Source organism: Anolis carolinensis, unplaced genomic scaffold, assembly GCF_035594765.1.
Source record: "Anolis carolinensis isolate JA03-04 unplaced genomic scaffold, rAnoCar3.1.pri scaffold_7, whole genome shotgun sequence".
Classification (NCBI taxonomy): Eukaryota; Metazoa; Chordata; class Lepidosauria; order Squamata; family Dactyloidae; genus Anolis; species Anolis carolinensis.
Window position 1 is genome coordinate 17845614 of NW_026943818.1, and position 25639 is coordinate 17871252.

General features: G+C 40.0%; 1 protein-coding gene across 7 annotated transcripts in view; it reads right to left on the reverse strand.

The window, feature by feature from the left end:
* Positions 1-25639, reverse strand: part of bcas3 (BCAS3 microtubule associated cell migration factor) — a 423910-nt gene that overhangs the window by 193500 nt on the left and 204771 nt on the right. For all 7 annotated transcript variants that reach the window (XR_010000122.1, XR_010000121.1, XR_010000123.1 and 4 more), the window contains 3 exons: positions 20292-20392; positions 16843-17039; positions 11676-11773 (listed from right to left, as the gene is read on the reverse strand). Coding sequence is in view for 4 of the 7 variants with exons in the window: in XM_062959513.1 (XP_062815583.1) it covers positions 11676-11773; positions 16843-17039; positions 20292-20392 (396 nt within the window). In the remaining 3 variants the exon portion in view is untranslated. The remainder of the gene's footprint in view (positions 1-11675; positions 11774-16842; positions 17040-20291; positions 20393-25639) is intronic.

Consider the following 25639-nt stretch of genomic DNA (forward strand, 5'->3'; position numbering starts at 1 on the left):
AAATGCAGACTGTGCAAGGAAGCTGACGAAACCATTGATCATATCCTCAGCTGCTGTAAGAAAATTGCACAGACAGACTACAAGCAGAGGCACAACCATGTGGCCCAAATGATTCACTGGAACTTATGCCTCAAGTACCACCTCCCAGCAGTGAAGAACTGGTGGGATCACAAACCTGCAAAAGTATTGGAAAATGAGCACGCAAAGATACTGTGGGACTTCCGAATCCAGACTGACAAAGTTCTGGAACACAACACACCAGACATCACAGTTGTGGAGAAGAAAAAGGTTTGGATCATTGATGTCGCCATCCCAGGTGACAGTCGCATTGACGAAAGGCAACAGGAAATCCCTTCTGAACAAAACCTGCCCCCCAAAAAAACCATGACAGATTCACCCTAGGATTGCCATAAGTCGGAAATGACTTGAAGGCATGCAACAACAAAAAAAACATTTCAGGACATCCTTCTACCACAGCTTGACCAACCATCTTCACCAGCTGCAATGGTAAATGCCTTTTTTGAGGTTGTTGAGTAACTGTGGTTCCTTAAAAGGTCTCCACTTTGGCCAGTAAGAATATGGAACAAGAGAGTTAGGAAGATCTTTTCTCTCCTGACTCCTATGTTGATTTTTCAGAGAGATCAGCTGGAGATTTTTAGATGACGAGTTAAGAACTGTAAACTTAATAACCTTATTGGATTGGATCTCTGATGTAAATAAAGAACAACACAGGCATGAAACAATAAGGGCCAGCTAACAACTCCCAACAAAGGATTCCCCCAGTCAGGAAGCAGCCAGGCTTTGAAGCTGAAAGGCCATTCAATGCCAATCAAGGTGATCAATGGCAACATTCACATTTGCCTCCAACAGACAAGAGTTCTTTCGCCCAACCTGGACATCATTCCACAGATATATAAACCTCATTTGCCTGGTTTCCAACAGACCTCACAACCACTGATGTGGGCGAAACATCAGGAGAGAATGCTTCTGGAACATGGCCACACAGCCTGGAAAACTCACAGCAACTCTCTGATGCATTGCTTATTAGTTTTACAGTAGAGTCTCACTTATCCAGGCTAAATGGGCTGGCAGAACCTTGGATAAGTGAATATCTTGGATAATAAGGAGGGATTAAGGAAAAGCCTATTAAACATCAAAATAGGTTATGATTTTACAAATTAAGCACCAAAACATCATGTTAAACAACAAATTTGACAGGAAAAGTAGTTCAATACGCAGTCATGTTATGTTGTAATTACCGTATTTACAAATTTAGCACCAAAGTATCATGATATATTGAAAACGTTGACTGCAAAAATGGCTTGGATAATCCAGAAACTTCGATAAGCGAGGCTTGGATAAGTGAGACTCTATTGTATTTGTTTCTGAAAACAAGGAAAATCACTATCCACTATATTAAAAAGTCAAATCTTTTGTCTTCCCCAAACTTCTTGTTAAATCTTTTTAACTGTATGATTGTGACTGACACCAAACCCAGAGCCTCTCCTAGTTCATGTCTAAAGCTAACTGAATGGAAAGTTACATTTCTTAAAACAGAATCATTGAGAGAATATCCTCAGCAGCATATCAATCTCCCAGATTTTTTTAGGAGGTGCAGATCAAGCCCTGAATTGCACACCTTTTCCTCCAAACCTTGCTGCCGATCCTGAGCAGCTGCAACTTCCGCAAGCTCCTCATTGTGCCAAATGGCATTGCCATAGCTGGATGACACACTCATATTTCACGAAAGGGAGAAAAAATGTAACTCTATCTATGAAACGTACATTTCTATACCTCTGTCAGGTTGTTCCCTACTCAAGTGGCTTTCAACACACAGAGACAATTCTCTAAAATGTATCTGCTGGCCTTTATCCAGTTGGTTCTTGAGAGGTAGTGAAACTATTCTCTCGGTCTGAAACACACTAGCTTAAAACCTTTTCTGCATGATATTCCCCCCATCCTCGCCAATGTCAATATTATCGTAATATGAGATAGCGGTGGCCAATGTCTCCCTTGCCATTTTTGACATTCCACCCCCCAAAAAACGCTCAGCCTTTAAATAGATGAACATGGAAAGCCGGGGCTCTTTGAAGACTCACAGGTTAACCAGCTGAGTGCTTTTACTAGCGTGCTGTTTGTTTATGCAGGGTTGATGGACGGGGCTGTTTGCACATCTAGATTTCACAACATTTTACAACTGTAACAAGGCGGGTGACGTGAGGCACGCCTTCCAGGACACTTGTCGCAGGGAACTATGTATGTGTGTGGGCTTATGTGCGACTGCATCATCCACCTCTGATGCCGTCCCTGAAAGTATCAGATCTCGGAAGCTAAGCCAGGTCAGCTCTGGGTCCTGCTTAAATTTGGAGACCATCAAGGAAAGAAGAAACTGGCAAAACCACCTCTAGATTGAAATTCACAAACATGTGGACAACTTCAACAGAAAGGAGGAAACCATGAAAATGAACAAAATCTGGCTACCAGTATTAAAAAACTCAAAAATCAGAACAGTAAATAAGAAGCAACACTCTGAGACATGGGAACTAGGGGCAGTTAACAAAGAATGCCCCCAGGCAGAAAGTAGCCAGTAGATGAAGCCATTCAATGCAAATTAGGGTGATTGACTGGAACATTTACGCTGGCCTCCAACTGACAAGAGTTCTTCTCTCACTCTGGACTTCCCACAGATATATATATTAACCTTCCTTGCCCAGTTTCTCCATGCCTCACAACCTCTGAGGATGCCTGCCATAGATGTGGGCGAAACGTCAGGAGGGAATACTTCTAGAACATGGCCATACAGCCCGGAAAACATACAACAACCCTGTGATCCTGGCCATGAAAGCCTTCGACAACATAAATAAAGTAGTTGTTGTTGTTATTATTATTATTATTATTATTATTATTATTATTATTATTATCCTCACAATAAAGGATACCTCCCCATCCTATATAGCTAGAGGCCTTACTCCAAGTGGCCAGTTACTGGGCAAAAGATATTTAGTATTAATGCCAAGTTTTTTTCTTAAAAAAAATCTCTATGTTTGCAAATCCATTACAACTTGTACCCTCGGTTCGCTTTTTTTTTCTTTTCGTGTCAGGAACAACTTGAGAAACTGCAAGTCGCTTCTGGAGTGAGAGAATTGGCCGTCTGCAAGGACGTTGCCCAGGGGACGCCAGGATGTTTTTGATGTTTTACCATCCTTGTGGGAGGCTTCTCTCATGTCTCCGCATGGACATGTCCCTCGGTTCGCTTATAACTTGAGAAATAAATAATAAATAAATAATCAAATAAAGCTCTTTTGCATGGAAGATGGAGCAACAGCACACACACACACACACGATTTGAGCACAAGCTCCAGATGCCGAAAATGGAAAAGATGGGAAAAGCCTTTACCTCTGTTTATGTATTGCCTGTCCTTGTTAACTGTATAACGGCATTGATTATTTGTTGTATATTTGCTCTGTAATCTGACTGAGTCTCCTCAGGGAGACAGAGCGGAATATAAATAAAGTATATTAGTATTATTATTATTATTATTATTATTATTATTATTTGAAACACAACAAGATGAGTCCACAGCAGACACTCTGCTGGCTGTTGTATTGGATCACACGTCGGACACTTCCCAAGTTGTTGTTGTTGTTGTTATTATTATTACTTTGAAACACAACAAGATGAGTCCACAGCAGACACTCTGCTGGCTGTTGTATTGGACACCACATTGGACACTTCCCAAGTTGTTGTTGTTGTTGTTTCTGTTATTATTGTTACTACTTTGAAACACAACAAGATGAGTCCACAGCAGACACTCTGCTGGCTGTTGTATTGGACACCACATCGGACACTTCCCAAGTTGTTGTTGTTGTTATTATTACTTTGAAACACAACAAGATGAGTCCACAGCAGACACTCTGGTGGCTGTTGGATTGGATCACACGTCGGACACTTCCCAAGTGTCTAGGGCTGTGTGATTAATAATAATAATAATAATAATAATAATTATTATTATTATTATTATTATTATTATTATTATTATTATCCTCACAATAAAGGATACCTGCCCATCCTATATAGCTAGTGTGGTGTGATGGTCTGATTGTTGGACTACAACTCTAGAGAACAGGATTTAAATCCTGCTTGGCCATGAAGTGACCTTGGGCAACTCATATACTCTTACCCTGAGAAAACCCCATGGCAGTGTTGCCAAAAACTGGAAATGGCAACTAAATTCTGTCCTATAAGAGACAAGCATTCTGGCCATGAACTGAAGGACAATCCTTATGCATTAAGGTTGATGATTTAAAAGGGCTTTGTGTGGAACTTTGCAGAGAAGAGAGCTGACTAAGAAGGAGAAGGGCTCATTTGTCCTTCAGTCAATTAACATCCGTGTCATAAAATATATATATCCGTACAGTATGGCTACATTAAAAATCAAAACTAAAAAAAGATCCCACTCCCTCCGCCACGAATCTGTGATGCTGTCAACATAAAAGCAGAGTGTCCTCCATGTTAACAGGGAAGGAGGGAAGGATATAAAATATGCTGTAAAATCAATTAAAGATGGTGAGGACACACACACACACACACACCCAGAGCAACTTTTTGATGGCAAGACGGAGCGATGGGCCTCGATAAGGGAAGGCGCCAGTGGAGCCATATCTCTCCGAGCGACAGGCAATCAAAGGGCTTGATAAGCATCTTCCGAGCTGGGCAAGCGTCTCAGAGCACACGGGTCATAAGAGAAGAATCACTTCCTGGTTCAGGGATGGGCAGTAAAAATTTATGACCTATTAACCCTCCGCAAACCTTTAGAAAACGAAATAAAGCCTCACTTCCCAATAAACCGGTCATCGCAAAGAACATTAAAGGCATTTTTGGATGTGCGTTTGGCAGGCTCAGCAGGAAGCTGGGATATTTACTGTAGGACACACTGTAAGGCAGCTTTATGAAAATGGGAGGCTTGCATTCAAAGCTCTGCTTCACTGTTTGTAGCCATTTAGTGCAAATTTGGGAGGTTCGTGGTGGATGAGATAGGGTGAGCAAACGCTTGAAGAAGAAGGTTACTCAAGGAGTACACTCTCCAGAGAACACTTTGCTCAAGATTCCCGAACTATGGCACTGAATGATTAAAAATAATGAAAAATTGAGGTTCAGGTGGCACAAGATCCATGATGGATCAACATTCTCGTCAAAGAAGAGGAAGGAACGAGTCCCAAAAGGGGACAAAAGAGGGCATGGATCTGCAAAAACATTTACAGAGCACTAAATTATATATATTTTCCACTGACAAAATATCAAAACACTTATTTGACACATTATTTGAGACAGGAATTATGGTGTCTCCTGGACAAATGTTTCTTCAGTTGTCTGGTGTAGTGGACTTCTAGTAAGTCAGGGACTTGTATTATATTTCTATTTATTTCCTGGAAAATTCTAGCACTGGTTCAGATACCGCAGATTCAGCAGCACTGTTCTTGATGTTGTTGGATTGCTTCTTCCATCTTCGCCACCACCAGCTGATGTAAATTACAGCCCAATATACAGTAGAGTCTCACTTATCCAAGCCCCGATTATCCAAGCTTCTGGATAATCCAAGCCATTTTTGTAGTCAATGTTTTCAATATATCGTGATATTTTGGTGCTAAATTCATAAATACAGTAATTACAACATAACATTACTGCGTATTGAACTACTTTTTCTGTCAATTTTGTTGTATAACATAAAGTTTTGGTGCTTAATTTCTAAAATCATAACCTAATTTGATGTTTAATAGGCTTTTCCTTAATCCCTCCTTATTATCCAAGATATTCGCTTATCCAAGCTTCTGTCGGCCCATTTAGCTTGGATAAGTGAGACTCTACTGTAGTATTTGAGCAAAACAATACATTTGAGATCCACATATGTGGGGCTGATTGGGGTAAATTGTAGGGGTGACAATGAAATATGATGTATACATTCCCTTTTATCATATTTATTTATTGTATTGTTACAAGCGTTTTATTTAATTTTTGTATAGAATGTAATCAGGTCTTTTCAAGCCTGGTTGTTTGGCTTGGTACTTTGATATGGCCTAAGGACTAATCAATAAAATGTAAAATCTTTTACAGCCCAATATATCGCCCCACTGCCCCCCATGTCTGCTTGGAAGAGCTGTAATCAGAATTACACCTAGGTAAGTTCCCACATCTATTTTCAGATACTTTGGGCACAAATCCTACAGATCTGCTGGAACGTTAGGTTTCCCAGGATGTCATTATAAAGAGCAGCTTGGTATCTATATATATAAAAGGGTAATGAAATTTCGGCCTAGGACAAAACAACAAAACTACACATCCCAGAAACACTCAACTTGGCAGCACAACCCCTCATCCATACCTCTACGTTCATACAACAAAAAGAAAAGAAAAATAAAGTCCTATTTAGAGGGAGAGGAATAATTGTTTTTATCCAATTGCTGCCAGTTAGAAGGCTAAGCTCCGTCAGGGGAGAACCTTTACCCTTTACCTTAACTACCACCAATACCTCAATACTTTATTTCCCATACCACCATACTTCGCCACAGCAACGTGTGGCCGGGCACAGCTAGTGGACTTTATAAAATCAGCTGGAAAAAAACAACCCTATCATACAACCAGAGCAAAAAGCACAGGACACCAATTTTCCAATGAAAGCCCCATTCCACAATTGGATGGCTAGATGGTTAGCTGACAATGAAACACAAGTATCGGAAGCCAGCTGACAAACCTTTGCCATATTGTCTTCGGCAAACTTACGAGGTGTAACAGCAGAACCACCCTACTGCAGGAGCACAGATATATATATATATTTGCCTGTCACAACCTCAACTACTGACCTTGCCCGTTTTTAATACAGTAACAGATGCTGAAGGCATTATGGGAAGCATTCCCTGGCATATGCAGAAGCTAAAATGTTCTCCTGAAACGTCAAGGAAGTTCCTTGTTCTTGCCGCATTGCTGGTGTGGCGGGGCCAAGGGCACTGGGAGCCAATTTGGATGGAAAAAAATAAAGAAACCCTGAAGCAGATATAAAATCCTGTTTGGCACGAAATAAATAAATAAAACCAACACCCCCCAATTGACCCACATTCTCACTGAATCATGCTGGCCAGTTTACTGATATGAAGTGCTAATAATATAATGTGTATGGAACCAATATTTCACCCTTCCACTGAGCAACAAATGGTATATAAGAGTCCACAAATGTCCATAGGAACCTTTGTCCAGTGAGTCAAAGCACTCTTGTGTCCCTCCACAACCACGCACTATGCACCTTCCGACTCTCATTGTGTAAGATACACCTCACCCTATGAACATCCGACTTGGAGCAGCTGCCCATGAGGTTTGGGCATCCATTATTTAAACACTAGACTAAAAAGCAATTATTAAAACATTTCAATAAATACACTTGGCAGCTTGTGTGGTGCCTGGATTACAACTTTGCTTCTATCAAAGAGAGAGAGAGAGAGAGAGAGAGAGAGAGAGAAAAGGAAGGGGGGGGGGTCAGGGATTGAGAGCTTCCCCTCCGCAGTCCCCTTTAAACAACTTTCACAAATCAATTTTCTCTATGTGGTTCAGTTTCCTTTGACAGTTTAAACCTCAATCCAATCAGCAGTCTCTAGGGATTTCCGAATCACTAAAGATTAAAATCCTCCTCAAGCCCCAAGTGTTTTTGCTAATGCTGTGTGTTTAATAACTCCACTTGTGAGAGATTTTGCTGGAGAAAATCCGCCGGTGCGGAAACCTCCATAAGCTAGAATCTACAGTTGAATTAAAATGTTAAGATCGCCCAGCTCTTGTCTTTGGAGAAATAGGGTGAAAGTGTTGCCATGAATCTCAAAAGCCTTCTGAATAGACCTCAAAGGGGACGTATCTCTGCCTCCTATCACTTGGGCCTGGGCAAAATTAAACTTAAGCATGTGGTTTTTTCTATAATGCCATAGAAGTTATCAACAGACAAGCCTAGTATTGAGCAACAGAAGACACGGTCAGATTATGTTAGGAAATCGAAATGGGGAACGTGACCGTTGCAGAACCGAACACGACATTTATTACGGGAGTGGGTCAACAGTCCAGCTTAAAGAAATATAATATACTTTACAGATTGGAACATCAAGCATCCCTTTATACAACTGCAGACGTTCTGGCAGAAACACAACTGTCAGTTTCTGGCTGAATGTCTTTGAATTAAATTAGCCGAACTATGCAGTCAGAGCAGGAAGGTTTTGATTTAAAGCATTTATATGGCTGTTTTGTGTAAAGGGCAAACTTTCATGGAACTATCAGACGCATGCAGACTTCCAGTGCGGAGGTTTTGGTATCTGCCCAAGCATGTTGGGTGTTGCTTCTGTTCTTTCATTGACCATTTGCACCACCATGGAGTAAATCCACTTTGCTATCATTTATACGAGGAATTTATACTGTATTTTATTTACTCTGAATGATTTCACCTCTAACAATACTACTACAGATCTTGAGAATAGTATCACGATAACGATAGGACTGTTTCGATAATAAACAAATATATGAGTTTATACTGGATTTAAGACTAAAGACTGAATTAGCTTTAATCCGAATGTGATGTTAACACTATTTCTTATTACAGTAGAGTCTCACTTATCCAAGCTAAACGGGCTGGCAGAAGCTTGGATAAGCAAATATCTTGGATAATAAGGAGAGATTAAGGAAAAGCCTATAAAACATCCAATTAGGTTATGATTTTACAAATTAAGCACCAAAACATCATGTTATACAACAAATTTGACAGAAAAAGTAGTTCAATACGCAGTCATGTTATGTTGTCATTACTATATTTACGAATTTAGCACCAAAATATCACGATATATTGAAAACATTGACTACAAAAATGGCTTGGATAATCCAGAGGCTTGGATAAGTGAGACTCTACTGTACTATATTGTATATATACAGACTGAGGGTTGAATAAGTCCACCTGGACACTATATATACAGGTTACCTATACTGTATTATACTTTGCTTGTATCGATACCATAATTAAGTTTAAGATTAGTATTTGGATTAACAACAGGAATGGAGTTATGGTCAATTACCGGGTTAATTTAAACCCAGTTCAGACCCGAGATGGTTTAAAACAGTAGTTATTCATCTATGCAGTATTTTATATAAGTTGATGTTACAATCACAACATTATAATAGAAGTGTATAACAACAACATAACTTTGTATTATATTATATACCATACTTTTCCAATTTTTTTGCTGTGTATAATAGACATCTGTGCGCTTAGCCATTTGCACCACCTGTCACTTGATGTTTTTAGTTAGAGAGGGTAAGAGCTGATCCTAAGACTTTCCTCATACAAGGCAGGTAATATGCCACAGCCACTTCTCCAGGAAGAGCAACAATGGCAAAAACAACAACTGGCTGGCACATCAATCACAGAGTTAACATGTTCTCCATTCCAATCACGGATAAACTCTCCATATCTCATAGATGGAGACTTTAGAGATCAAGGAAGTTAAGAATTAAGATGTTCTGCATGTTCTTTTCAAGCTAGATGTGTATTTTAGTCAATTGGGCGTCAATTAGGACCTGGTTGGTTGATCACAATCCCCTTAGCTTTTGTTCTTCCTCCAAAGGTTCCTCCTAAACTGGGCTCCAAACAGGACGAGGAAGATTCAGTTATGCTGCTTGATAGTCAGGGATGCCGAAGCACAGGCACAATTTCCTTTGCAGGGCCTTGAATGGGAAATACATAGCCTAAGGACCTTCCAAACAGGCCCTATATCCCAGGATCTGACCCCAGGTTTTCTGTTTTAAACTGGATTACATGGGTCTACACTGTCAGATAATCTGGGATAAACGGAAAGCCTGGGATCAGTATGACTCCAAAAGACTAGTCCAATGTGCTGAGCCATATCTTAATTTCGTTCCTCTGAGGAATAGTCCAATGCGCTGAACCTTATCTTCACTTCCTTAAATGCATATGAATCCAAAGGACTGGTCCAAGATGCTGAACCCTATCTCCAAAAATCTAAAGGATTAGTCCAGTGCGGTGAACCCTATCTTCACTTCCTTGAATGTATATGAACCCAAAGGATTGATCCAAGATGTACATGAATCCAAAAGACTAGTCCAATGTGCTGAGCCATATCTTCATTTCCTTACATGCATATGAATCCAAAGATCTAGTCCAATGCGTTGAACCTTATCTTTGCTTCCTTACATGCATATGAGTCTAAAGGACTGTTTCAAGGTGCTGAACCCTTTTTTTACTTCCTTACATGCATATTAGTCTAAAGGACTGGTCCAATGTGCTGAACATTATCTTCACTTTCTTAAATGTAGGGTCTGCCTGGAAGAACATCCAAGATATGTTTCTTCTAAGCATATACAACTTCCTGACTTATCCAATGTGAGGTAGGAGATGGCTCCAAAGAAGACCCTTCTCTCCCACCCGCCAGTACCGTCTTTGCACGCTCATCGATTTATTTATATCTCTGCTACTCAGGCAACAAACCCTTCCCAAAGCACAATCCATAAATACTATGTTCAAAGATATACCATCACTCATAACGACAAAAGTGGTTAAAAACATTTTAAGAAAAATAAAGTGGAAAGGTAAGCTCTACTTGCTACTGCATAAACATTATTTTGGTAAAGATTTGATGGTTGAGGGAACATGTGAAGAAACAACAACAACAATAATTGTTTATCCCACCTTTTTCCAAGCTAGGTCTCAGAGCGGCTTGCAAAAGTTAAAACATACACAGGGGAAAAATTCATCATAGTAGTTTTGAAATATCATAAAACTATTTATAAAACTAAAAGCAGTTAGAAGCACTGAAAAAAAGACTAAAAGGTTGATAAACAGGGGGAAAAAACATACATCATAGTACAGTAGAGTCTCACTTATCCAAGCCTCGCTTATCCAAGCATCTGGATAATCCAAGCCATTTTTGTAATCAATGTTTTCAATATATTGTGATATTTTGGTGCTAAATTCATAAATACAGTAATTACAACACAACATTACTGCGTATTGAACTACTTTTTCTGTCAAATTTGTTGTATAACATGAAGTTTTGGTGCTTAATTTGAAAAATCATAATCTAATTTGATGTTTAATAGGCTTTTCCTTAATCCCTCCTTATTATCCAAGATATTCGCTTATCCAAGCTTCTGCCGGCCCGTTTATGTTGGATAAGTGAGACTCTACTGTATTTAGAAAACTAAAAGCAGTTAGAAGCACTGAAAAAAAAAAGACTAAAAAGTTGATACACAGGGGGGAAAAACATATATCATAGTAGTTCTGAAATATCATAAAACTATTTATAAAACTAAAAGCAGTCAGAAGCACTGGGAAAAAAAAGACTAAAAAGTTGAAAACAACCCTGGTAGTAATACTTTCATACGGCACAAAAGAAGACAATGCCTCTCTTTTGTTCACATGGTCTTAGGACATCCCCATATAATTCCCTGGGGCTACTGGGCTCAATTAGTCACAAGTCAAAGTGGCACAGAATGGCTCGTTTGCAATCATGACAGCACCACTTGACGCAGAAGAAAAAAAAGATCTGCGAAACTTTGAACAGAGCCAATACTTGCATGAGTTTAACAGTAAGGATGCAATTCAACAAGGCTAGAAACATTTATTTAGGTGACTTCCTACCTGAGGTAGCATCGCCCGCGGTCGAAATCCCTCGGCGGTCGGACGTTGGGCGCGAGGACCCCGGCATGCTCACAGGTTCAGAACGCACCGGCTGGATCCTGAAATACAAAGGAGGAGAGGTTGCTATATTCCAAAACCTGAGAGTTGGCCTATGGATTGGGATGGAGCATGGAATCAAGACAAGAGTATAAATTCATTTATTATTTATTTATTTCTCACATTTATATCCCACCCTTCTCACCTGAAGGGACTCAGGGCGGCGTACAGTAATAATAATAATAATAATAATAATAATAATAACAACTATATTTTTATACCCCGCCCCATCTCCCCGAAGGGACTCGGGGTGGCTTATTCGATGCCCGTACACAACCAGGATCAAAACAATGCATAAAACAATTAAAACTATTAAAATTCTATATATATAAAAGGGTAATGAAATTTCGGCCTAGGACAAAACAACAAAACTACACATCCCAGAATCACTAAACTTGGCAGCACAACCCCTCATCCATGCCTCTACGTTCATACAACAAACAGCTCCAGCTACTCCAGAAAACGGCCAGGCTTTGAGACTGCAAGGCTATTCACTGCTATTCCACCTGGCCAACAAAGGATTCCCATAAGCCACAGCAAAACGTAGCCGGGCAAAGCTAGTACAGTAGAGTCTCACTTATCCAAGCTAAACGGGCCAGCAGAAGCTTGGATAAGCGAATATGTTGGATAATAAGGAGAGATTAAGGAAAAGCCTATTAAGCATCAAATTAGGTTATGATTTTATAAATTAAACACCAAAACATCATGTTATACAACAAATTTGACAGAAAAAGTAGTTCAATACGCAGGAATGTTATGTCGTAATTACTGTATTTACGAATTTAGCATCAAAATATCACAATGTATTGAAAACACTGACTACAAAAATGGCTTGGATAATCCAGAAGCTTGGATAAGCGAGGCTTGGATAAGTGAGACTCTACTGTATTATCATTACATTGTATTGCATCATAATATTATTATCAATATTATATGTATATCCAATATATTATAATACAGTAGAGTTTCACTTATCCAAGTCTCGCTTATCCAAGCCTCCGGATTATCCAAGACATTTTGTAGTCAGTGTTTTCAATACATCGTGATATTTTGGTGCTAAATTCGTAAATACAGTGATTACAACATAACATTACTGCGCACTGAACTACTTTTTCTGTCAAATTTGTTGTCTAACATGACGTTTTGGTGCTTAATTTGTAAAATCATAACCTAATTTGATGCTTAATAGGCTTTTCCTTAATCTCTCCTTATTATCCAACATATTCGCTTATCCAACGTTCTGCCGGCCTGTTTGTTGGATAAGCGAGACTCTACTGTATCTCTTCCAGAGGAAGCTTTTCTTTGTATTAAAATAACATTGTAGCACTATTTATAGTAACAAGGTTTATATAACACTAATAAATACATACATAAATAAATAAATTCATAAATTCTTCTCTCACACGCTTTACCTCATGCGGACTGACTCGGGAGTTTCCTCACGGAGGCCAAAACTACCACTAACAGGCTTCGGCCTAGTCACTCCACTCAAGGCAATATACTCAAGTATAAGCCGACCCGAATATAAGCCGAGGCACCTAATTTTACCACAAAAAAACTGGGAAAATATTCAACTCCAGTATAAGCCAAGAGCGGTAAATTTCAGAAATAAAAACAGATACCAATAAAATTACATTACCGTATATACTCGAGTATAAGCCGACCCGGATATAAGCCGAGGCACCTAATTTTACCACAAAAAAACCTGGGAAAACATTGACTCCAGTATAAGCCAAGAGCGGTAAATTTCAGAAATAAAAACAGATACCAATAAAATTACATTACCGTATATACTCGAGTATAAGCCGACCCGAATATAAGCCGAGGCACCTAATTTTACCACAAAAAAACTGGGAAAACATTGACTCCAGTATAAGCCAAGAGCGGTAAATTTCAGAAATAAAAACAGATACCAATAAAATTACATTACCGTATATACTCGAGTATAAGCCGACCCGAATATAAGCCGAGGCACCTAATTTTAGCACAAAAAAACTGGGAAAATATTCAACTCCAGTATAAACCGAGAGTGATAAATTTCAGAAATAAAAATAGATACAGTAGAGTCTCACCTATCCAACATTGTATATAATTGTTATAATTATTATGTTATAATTATCCAACATATTCACTTATCCAAGCTTCTGCTGGCCCGTTTGTGTTGGATAAGTGAGACTCTACTGTGTATATATATATATATATATATATATACACACACACACACACACACACACACACTATGTTATTGTATAAACAGTAGAGTTTCACTTATCCAAGCCTCGCTTATCCAACATTCTGGATTATCCAATGCATTTTTGCAGTCAATGTTTTCAATACATCGTGATATTTTGGTGCTAAATTCGTAACTACAGTAATTAGAGTAGAGTCTCACTTATCCAACGTTCTGGATTATCCAACGCATTTTTGCAGTCAATGTTTTCAATACATCGTGATATTTTGGTGCTAAATTCGTAACTACAGTAATTAGAGTAGAGTCTCACTTATCCAACACTCACTTATCCAATGTTCTGGATTATCCAACACATTTTTGTAGTCAATGTTTTCAATATATCGTGATATTTTGGTGCTAAATTCGTAAATACAGTAATTACTACATAACATTACTGTGCATTGAAGAACTTTTTCTGTCAAATTTGTTGTAAAACATGATGTTTTGGTGCTTAATTTGTAAAATCATAACCTAATTTGATGTTTAATAGGCTTTTCCTTAAGCCCTCCTTATTATCCAACATATTCGCTTATCCAACATTCTGCCGGCTTGTTTACGTTGGATAAGTGAGACTCTACTGTAATAATAATAATAATAATAATAATAATTTATTTATTTATTTAATAAATTTCTATCCCGCCCTTCTCACCCCGAAGGGGACTCAGATCGGCTTACAAATTAAATTTACATACAAAATTATACTATTCGCATAGCACAATACTGGCAATAAATTACTATATTGTACTATATCAATATATTACAATATTATTATTAATGTTACATGAAATATATAATTATAATTAACATTATAATATTGTATTATTAGTATTATATTGTATTACAAAATATTATTATTAATATTATATGCAATATATTATTATTATTATTATTATTATTATTATTATTATTATTATTATTATATTAATTATTAATACAGTAAAGTCTCACTTATCCAATGTTCTGGATTATCCAACACATTTTTGTAGTCAAGGTTTTCAATATATCGTGATATTTTGGTGCTAAATTCATAAATACAGTAATTACTACATAACATTACTGCGTATTGAACTACTTTTTCTGTCAAATTTGTTGTATAACATGAAGTTTTGGTGCTTAATTTGTAAAATCATAACCTATTTTGATGTTTAATAGGCTTTTTCTTAATCTCTCCTTATTATCCAACATATTTGCTTATCCAACGTTCTGCCGGCCCGTTTATGTTGGATAAGTGAGTGCTTTACTTGTGCTTTTGGTGCACAAAGGCAGAAAGGAGTTGGGCTAAATGTATTATTATTATTATTATTATTATTATTATTATTTTATTATTATTTTATTATGACACAGCAAACAAGATAGACATGCTGGATTTCGTATCACAAAATCACAAGTCGAACACTTCCCAAGTATCTAGGACTGTGTGATGTATTATTATTATTATTATTATTATTATTATTATTATTATTATTATTATTATTGTATGACACAGCAAACAAGATAGATATGCTGGATTTCATATCGCAAAATCACAAGGCGAACACTTCCCAAGTATCTAGGACTGTGTGATGTATTATTATTATTATTATTATTATTATTATTTTATTATTATTTTATTATGACACAGCAAACAAGATAGACATGCTGGATTTCGTATCACAAAATCACAAGTCGAACACTTCCCAAGTATCTAGGACTGTGTGATGTATTATTATTATTATTATTATTATTATTATTATTATTATTATTGTATGACACAGCAAACAAGATAGATATGCTGGATTTCATATCGCAAAATCACAAGGCGAACACTTCCCAAGTATCTAGGACTGTGTGATGTATTTTCGGATGATGCGTGCAGATCCCAGCAGGGTGGCCTTTTGCAGTTGGTTGATCGTAATTTTGTCAATGTCTATTGTTTCCAAATGCTGGCTGAGATCTTTTGGTACGGCACCCAGTGAGCCCGGACCACCTGGGTTTCAGTTTCCGTTTTCCCATACAGCTTCAGGTCATCCATGTACATCAGATGTGAAATTTTGTGAGATTTCTTAGATGTTTGATAGCTGAGATGTGTTTTTTATTATTATTATTATTATTATTATTATTATTATTATTATTATTATTATTATTATTATTGCTCAGTGGCATACTATAGTCCGGCCCTCCAACAGTCTGAGGGATCGTGAACTGGCCCCCAGTTTTAAAAGTTTGGGGACCTGTGTTCTCAAGAGACCAATGGCCCTGTTTTAGGGCAAGGATTTTACATGAAAAACATAAGTAAGGCTAAACAAGAGATGTTCTCCTCCGGTTTGAGTCTTGAGTCCTCTGGTTTCTGCTTTGTTACCCTGGGATGCGATCGCTCTTGGCAAAGGAGCAGCTCAAAACATATTTCCACCCTATGATTTCGCTTTGTCCAGTAACAAGGGCAATGCAGGGGGAGGGACCGATGAGATATGAGAAGGTTATTCAAGGCACCGCTAAGTTCAGCTCCAGGACCAGAGGGTGTTTTGCTTTTCGACAATGCGCACAAAATCTGAGCACATCCGAGGATGAAAGCACGGGGGTGAGAACGGGCTCACTGGGCCGTGGACATCGGAAGAATGGCTTTCGGGTCATTGCGTGGTGGGAGAAGGCATTGGTGTGCTCCAACGGCTTCATATTTGATTTCCAAAATAGGATCTACTCCCCAAAGTCCCTATCCATTGATATGCCCCCACTCTGCCCCTTTTGTCCAGAGCATTCTTAGCTGAAGAATGAAGAACCCCCCCCCCCCCCCCCATGATTTACTCCAGAGTGATGTGAATACAGGAAACACCTTCTAGAGAGATACAGAACGTTGTTTCTCACCTGAGACTGTTCAGATCCAGGTCATCCGTGTCGAAGTCCAAGAGCGGCTGTGGGGTGTCGTTTGGGCCGTGGGACTGCAGAACCGAAGAACTGGAGGAGATGACCGTAGTTTGGCCCGAGGGGTGAATGGTTTTGAACTGGAACTGCGGGCCCATCCACAGGCGCCGGTGAGGCCCCGTATGGGTCACAATTTCAACCTACAAGACAAGCATGTGAATGAGGTAAAGGTGGCATTGAACAGAAGAGAACAAGAACTATATACTGGTTTTATAGTACTGGCATTTGGCAAATAGCAATTGTACTGGTAATTGAATGTTTTACCTATGTTGGAAACCATCCTGAGTCCCTTCGGGGAGATAGAGAGGTATATAAATAAATTATTATTATTATTATTATTATTATTATTATTATTATTATTATTATTATTATTATTATTATTTGCAAGGATCAGGCCTTCTGTCTCCTTCTTCAGGGTCCCATTCGTGAGCCAGAGCCAGGTCTTCTCCTTTTCAGCTTTTCCTTCAATTTTGTCAAGGAACTTTCCATGCAATGTTTTGTTGTGCCAGCTGTCAGCTCTAGTTTGTAGTGCGGTTTTCTTGTACTGGTTTTTTGTCTGCTGTGCTTTGAGGAGTTTCTGATTTTTGACTTCAATCAAGGCAGGTTCTTCCCTTTGCTTTACATATTCTGCCAGGGCATGTTCTTCTTCTTTGACTGCTTGTTTTACTTGCAAGAGTCCTCTGCCCCCTGATCTTCTAGGCAGATATAGCCGGTCAACATCACTTCGGGGTGCAGTGAATGATGAATGGTCATGAGTTTTCTTGTTTTTCTGTCCAAATTGTCCAGTTCCATCTGTGTCCGATTTGTAATGCCAGCAGTATATCTTATGACAGGTATGGCCCAGGTGTTTATGGCCTTGATGGTGTTGCCTCCATTGAGCTTGCTTTTGAGAATTTTTCTGACCCTTTGTGTGTATTCTTTACTGACCACAGTCTTCACATGTTCATGCTTGATGTTGTCCAGCTGTAATAAGCCCAGATATTTATAGGCCTCTGGCTGGTGACACTTTATTGTTTGGCCATTAGGCATATTTATGCCCTCACTTTCAATGATTTTTCCCTTCTTCAATGCCACTGTCGAACATTTGTCCAAACCAAACTCCATGCTGATATTAGTGCTAAAAATTCGGACAGTGTTGGTCAGAGTCTGGATTTCAGTTTCCGTCTTCCCATACAGCTTCAGGTCATCCATGTACATCAGATGTGAAATTTTGTGCGAGTTCTTAGATGTTTGATAGCCAAGATTTGTTTTTTGTAAGATTGTTGACAGAGAGATCATGGCAATAATGAAAAGCAGAGGGGACCAATGAATCTCCCTGGATAATAATAATAATAATAATAATAATAATAATAATAATAATAATTATTATTATTATTATTATTATTATTATTATGCAGACCACAAACTGCTGACACAAAGCTCACCATGTCCAGAGGGGCAGCTATGTTAAAGTAATCTTGTGTCACCTTAAAGATTAACCAATTAGTTGGAGCATAAGCTTCAGTGGAATGTACAGGTTGGTTCACACAAAGCAGGATGTGTTGTCAGTCGGCAATTTACAGACAGCAACCACTGCCAACACGGAGGTAAGTGAAATATAGAACGGCATCCACAGGGCTCATTACCTTATTAACACTCCCCTCCTCAGAACAGTTGCTAGGTGATATGTGTTCAAAATAAACAGTAAAGTAGGTCTGAGAACTGAGCATGCAAAAAGGTGGGAGTGGGTTCAAAGGCTATGAAATCCAAAGGCTATGAAAGGAGGGGAGTGAACTGGGGAGGGAACGGAGGGAAAGTGAAAGGCTGCCAAATCCAACGTGACACCAAATATGGCCTTCCAGAGTTGTTTACGTCCCTCTCGAATCCTTCGTATTCATGAAGATGCATTTCCTTGCTTCGGCGATTGTTTCTACAGATGCGCCCAACATCAGTGCTCTAGGTGACTAGTGATTGTGATAGCCAGTAATTCCTCTCCCGCCTGCTCTTTTATTTCATTTCTTTCAGAGGAGGACGAGGACAAGCCACTCAACGATTCTCCATCCACGTTTCTCCTTCTTGGGGGAAAGAGCGGGGGCCAGGACACGCAGGTTGTCCTCCTGATGCGAGCGAGAGAGCGTCTCTATGTAAATTAGGCCACGACGAAAGCATTATGTATATTTCCAGCTCGAAACCATCAGCGCCGCAGAGCCGAGAGGTAAACAGATGCCTCTGCAATTTCACCAAGGGTACGCGCCAGATGTTCCCCACTCCTTCCCCCGCCACGCGCAGGACAAACATATTGTATCTACTTCCCAATGACAGCACGCATTACACACTCGTCTAATTGAGACGTGGAAGAGCAGGGCAATGTTTCTTACCGGGGATAACAACATTCGCGTCGAGGAAAGAAAGAAATACCCACGGTCTGTGGGCTTTCATCTGAAGTGGCTGAAGATGTGATGGCTTGGATCACACTAGCACAACGATGGGCGCTTGGTGTGTCAAAATTCACCAAAAAACCTAGCATGACTTGGGTTTAAATAACAAAAATGTATAATCTATATATATATATATATAAAAGGGTAATGGAATCACGGCACCGGACAAAACAACTAAACTAAAGGCCCCACAACCTTGAAAATTGACAGTACAACCTCTCATCCACGCCTCTACGTTCATACAACAAAAAGAAGAAAAAAATAAAGTCCTAGCCACAGCAACGCGTGGCCGGGCACAGCTAGTCTATATATATAAAAGGGTAATGAAATTTCGGCCTAGGACAAAACAACAAAACTACACATCCCAGAAACACTAAACTTGGCAGCACAACCCCTCATCCATGCCTCTACGTTCATACAACAAAAAGAAAAGAAAAATAAAGTCCTAATTAGAGGGAGAGGAATAATTGTTGCCAGTTAGAAGGCTAAGCTCCGCCCACTTGGTCTCCTAGCAACCCATTCAGCCCAGGGGACAGGCAGAGTTAGGCCTCACTTAGGCCTCTTCCACACTGCCTATAAAATACAGATTATCTGATTTTAACTGGATTATATGGCAGTGTAGACTCAAGGCCCTTCCACACAGCTCTATAACCCATTTATAATGGACTTTATGTAAGGTAAAACCTTTACCCTTGACCTTAACTACCACCAATTCCTCAATACTTTATTTCCCATACCACCAGACTTCGCCACAGCAACGCATGACCGGGCACAGCTAGTTGTAATATATAACTGTATTTAATAAATCAAAAACTATTTATGACCCTTATTTCCATGTACAACGATCTATGGTGCCTCTTGCAGTTTCCACACTGATTTCTCTCTATTCTAGTTTCAATGTAGTCATGGATAATGAATAATAAAATAGTAATAATATGATAATATACTTCAATAATAATGCTCAGTGCCTCATACCTGAGAAAGCCATTCTTCATCTTCCTGCCCACTGTGGTCAGAGGCCAAGCTGTCATAGGATTCGTGACGAGTGATGGGTCCTGGACTTCCAAGTGGAGCCACTGAGAAAAAAAAAAAGTCGGGGAGGGATGTGAAAAAACAGACTTATTTTAAAACCACAACAACATATGTTGTCTCATATGTCCAAATTACAACAATCTCATTTTAAAACTTGTGGCCAGGCTTTTAAAGTAATTGTTGTGATTACCGTATGTTTAATTGTTTATATGGTTTTAATTTATGTTACTGTTGGGCTCGTCCCCATGTGAGCCGCCCCGAGTCCCTTCAGAGAGATGGTGGCGGGATATAAGAATAAAGTTATCATTATTATTATATTATTTTAGTCCTCTTTACACTTGTCCAGTTCATCACAAGTCCTAGACTCCTTCCAACTTCTTGACTATGGTTTCCGTTCTAATTAGTGACTGAGCCAAGAGATGGAAAAGCTTGGACTATTTCAATGTCTGCTTTAAAGTTATGGAAATCACAACTTATTTATTTGTTTATTGCATTTATATACAGCTTCCAAACAGTCTTCAAAGGCAACCCCACGTAGAGCACATTGCAATAATCTATTCGGGATGTACTTAGAGTGTGGACTACCATGGCCAAATCTGACTTCCCAACACAGCTGGTTAGTAGCCAACCGCAACAAATCACTATTGACCAAGAGGTCATGAGTTCGAGTCAGCCCAGGTCGGATTGAGTGCCTGACCATTAAATAGCCCTGCTCATTGTTGACCTAAGCAACCCGAAAGATAGGAAATTTAGGTACCACTTTATGCGGGGAGGCTAATTTAACTAATTTATAGCACCATTTAAAACGTCCAGCAGTGTGCAGAAGAATGAAAAAGTACTCCATCAAGGACATGGTGTCACAGTGCATGATGAAGCAGCAGCTCCCTATGAGCATACCCTCATGAAGCTGGAAAATGTTAGATTGCCTCTGTGTCTCTGTCTGTGTCTGTATGTCATATGGCATTGAATGTTTGCCATGTATATGTACATTGTGATCCACCACAAGTCCCCTTCAGGGTGAGAAAGAAGAGCGGAATATAAATACTGTAAATAAATAAATAAACTGCAACCTTGGCCTTTGAATAATAATAATAATAATAATAATAATAATAATAATAATGTTTATTTGTATCCCGCCTCCATCTCCCCCAAAGGGGACTCGAGACGGCTCACAGAAATATCAAATACAAAACAATAACAATGTACAAATACATCAATAAACAATAACATGAACTTTCTTCCTTGTCTGTCTTTAGTAGTTGTTCCAAGACGTTGCTACCCTGTTTCCCTGAAAATAAGACAGTGTCTTATATTAATTTTTGCTCCCAAAGTTGTGCTAGGTCTTATTTTCAGGGGATGTCTTATTTTTCCATGAAGAAGAATTTACATTTATTGTTGAACAAAAATTGAACATTTATTATATACTGTACAATAGTTGTCATCTCAAACCAGCATAACCAGACAAACTGTGAATCCTGTCAATAATTTGTTACTATCATTATTTCCATGTTCTACAAACTATGGTATATATGCTTCCAAACAAAAACTTGGCTAGGTCTTACTTTCGGGGGAGGCCTTATATTTAGCAATTCAGCAAAACCTCTACTAGGTCTTATTTTCAAAGGATGTCTTATTTTCGGGAAAACAGGGTAATTTCTCCTAGCAATACGGTGTCACTTGAGATGCTTCTACATATTTTTTAAAAATGCTCAACATCTGTATTTGACAAATGCATCCATGTTCCCCCCCCCCCCCCCAAAACATGCCCCAAGCCTTTCCAAGTGTGGAAACTCCTAGGGCGAGTTGCGTTTTGTCTCACCACGTGCCCCAAGAGGTGATGTGAAACACAGACTTCTGTCAAAGATCTTGAGCCCAGTGAAGTTGTGATGTGGGCGCCACAACGAACCCGGCTAGCTCTTGGCACCTTCCAGCTGGCAGCGTGACAGGGAACGGAGAAAAACCCCGCTCGGAGTCAAGCTGACAACTCCCGGGGCTTCTCACCCCGCTGTCAACGATATAGCTCCTCGCTAGGAAGTTTTCAAGAAACTGTCCAGTGTCGGCGAGGCAGGAGCGGAGCTAAGCCACAGTGACAAAAGCTCTCCTCCGGCAGGGAAACAGAGTCGCCCTTCAACACACAGCAGGCCTTGCCTGGCCTGAGGAACCGCAACCATCACGTCGCCTTGACGCTAATGCAACTTATCTGAAGCTGCCTCAACAATTAAGTTGGCCGAGATCTTTCTGGCAGGTGGGAGCGGATGATTTACATCTCGGCAGCAGCTGTTTTTACCAAACAGCCACACTTTGTCACTGTGAAGGGGGGAAATACAATGGCACGGAGTTCACACACAAACACAACACGGGGATTCGCCTGCACTTAGGGGACCAAAATTGGGTGGGAAATTCTGGAGCGGACACGGAGGGGAAAAAGAGGCAAGTTTTCAAGTTGGCTCCCAGCCGCTGTTCCCCGAGTCGTAGAAATTAGTGTCAAAGGAACTTACGCCAGGAAAAAAAACAAGGCCTAATAATTTGATTTTCTAATGATGGGCAACCTTTTGCACTTGGTGTGTCAAAATTCACCAAAAAACCTAGCATGACTTGGGTGGTGTGTCACTTCGAGAAAAAAACCATAATTTCACAATACAGTAGAGTCTCACTTATCCAAGCGAAATGGGCCGGCAGAAGCTTGGATAAGCGAATATCTTGGATAATAAGGAGGGATTAAGGAAAAGCCTATTAAACATCAAATTAGGTTATGATTTTACAAACGAAGCACCAAAACATCATGTTAGACAACAAATCTTACAGAAAAAGTAGTTCAATACGCAGTAATGCTATGTAGTAATTACTATATTTATGAATTTAGCATCAAAATATCACGATATATTGAAAACATTGACTACAAAAATGCATTGGATAATCCAGAACGTTGGATAAGCGAGTGTTGGATAAGTGAGACTCTACTGTACAGCAGAGTCTCACTTATCCAACATAAACGGGCCGGCAGAATGTTGGATAAGTGAATATGTTGGATAATAAGGAGGCATTAAGGAAAAGCCTATTAAACATCAAATTAGGTTATGATTTTACAAATGAAGCACCAAAACATCATGTTAGACAACAAATTTGGCAGAAAAAGTAGTTCAATACGCAGTAATGCTATGTAGTAATAACTGTATTTACGAATTTAGCATCAAAATATCACGATGTATTGAAAACATTGACTACAAAAATGCGTTGGATAATCCAGAACGTTGGATAAGCGAGTGTTGGATAAGTGAGACTCTACTGTATAAACAAAATCAACTCTATATGGTCCCTTAATCAAATTACATCCACTGGGAAGGATGTGTGTAGGTTTGTGTGCATGTATGTCTTGGTATTGAATATCATTTTGTGTAGATAGAATTCACTTTTTTAAATGTAATGGAGTGAGGGGATGCCAATGGTTTTCTCAGTTTGAGCAGTCTCCTTCTATTTCATATCCTGGCCTATTCCTGAAATGCTTTAGCAGATTTACCTTTAGTTTGAGGTCCATTCTGTCAAGGTTCTTCCAGTGTTTTATTGTATACATATAATATTGATAATAATATTATAATGGAATACAATATTATACTACTAATAATACAATATAATAATATTAATTATATATTATATATTAAATGTGATATTACTAATAATCTATATCTATAAAAGGGTAATGGAATCACGGCACCGGTTCCTGATACAGACATTGCTCTCCAAAAATTAAAGAAAAGAGAGAAACTCCCCAAACTTCTCCCACCAGCCATTTCTGCTGGCGTTATCTGCCCGTGCTCCTCCTCGCCCTCCGACGCAAGGGGACAATAGACGTTCAATTATTAATCTTTCCAGGTTTTCTATCAGCAGCTCAATGCGGGGATCTGGTTTCCTTTTCCTCTCATTACATTCCTCCCGAGAGAACAGTCACAGACAGAGTATAATTACGAAACAGACATCTCTGTGTGCTGCAAAGAGATCTCTCTTTGACATGGTGGCTTCTCAACAACCACAGATGCCGGGCTTCCTCCCCCGCCTCCACACAAACACACACTCCAAAGCCAATCTTGAGTGATAGGCTCACACCTTGACTTCTTTTGCAAGGCAACAGGGATGTCCCGAGGCTGACTACTCACGAAAGACGCGACAACAAGCCTCCTGACTGCTGCTTCTCCTCCTCCCAACAAGCCTCCTGACTGCTGCTTCTCCTCCTCTTCCCAACAAGCCTCCTGACTGCTGCTTCTCCTCCTCCTCTCAACAAGCCTCCTGACTGTTGCTTCCCCTCCCAACAAGCCTCCTGATTGCTGCTTCTCCTCCTCCCTACAAGCCTCCCGACTGCTGCTTCTCCTCCTCCTCCCAACAAGCCTCCTGACTGCTGCTTCTCCTCCTCCCAACAAGCCTCCTGACTGCTGCTGCTTCTCCTCCCAACAAGCCTCCTGACTGCTGCTTCTTCTCCTCCCAACAAGCCTCCTGACTGCTGCTTCTCCTCCTCCCAACAAGCCTCCTGACTGCTGCTTCTTCTCCTCCCAACAAGCCTCCTGACTGCTGCTTCTCCTCCTCCCAACAAGCCTCCTGACTGCTGCTGCTTCTCCTCCCAACAAGCCTCCTGACTGCTGCTTCTCCTCCTCCTCTCAACAAGCCTCCTGACTGTTGCTTCCCCTCCCAACAAGCCTCCTGATTGCTGCTTCTCCTCCTCCTCCTCCCTACAAGCCTCCCGACTGCTGCTTCTCCTCCTCCTCCCAACAAGCCTCCTGACTGCTGCTTCTCCTCCTCCCAACAAGCCTCCTGACTGCTGCTGCTTCTCCTCCCAACAAGCCTCCTGACTGCTGCTTCTTCTCCTCCCAACAAGCCTCCTGACTGCTGCTGCTTCTCCTCCCAACAAGCCTCCTGACTGCTGCTGCTTCTCCTCCCAACAAGCCTCCTGACTGCTGCTTCTTCTCCTCCCAACAAGCCTCCTGACTGCTGCTTCTCCTCCTCCCAACAAGCCTCCTGACTGCTGCTTCTCCTCCTCCCAACAAGCTTCCTGACTGCTGCTTCTTCTCCTCCCAACAAGCCTCCTGACTGCTGCTTCTCCTCCTCTCAACAAGCCTCCTGACTGCTGCTTCTTCTCCTCCTCCCAACAAGCCTCCTGACTGCTGCTTCTCCTCTCCTCCACAAAAGATGATAGGAACCAAATTCAAATTAAAACCAGAAACGTACCTACTAGGATTGTCCAACTCAATATTAAAGGAAAATGATGATAGAATACTATTTTACATTAGCGCTACGACCTTAGC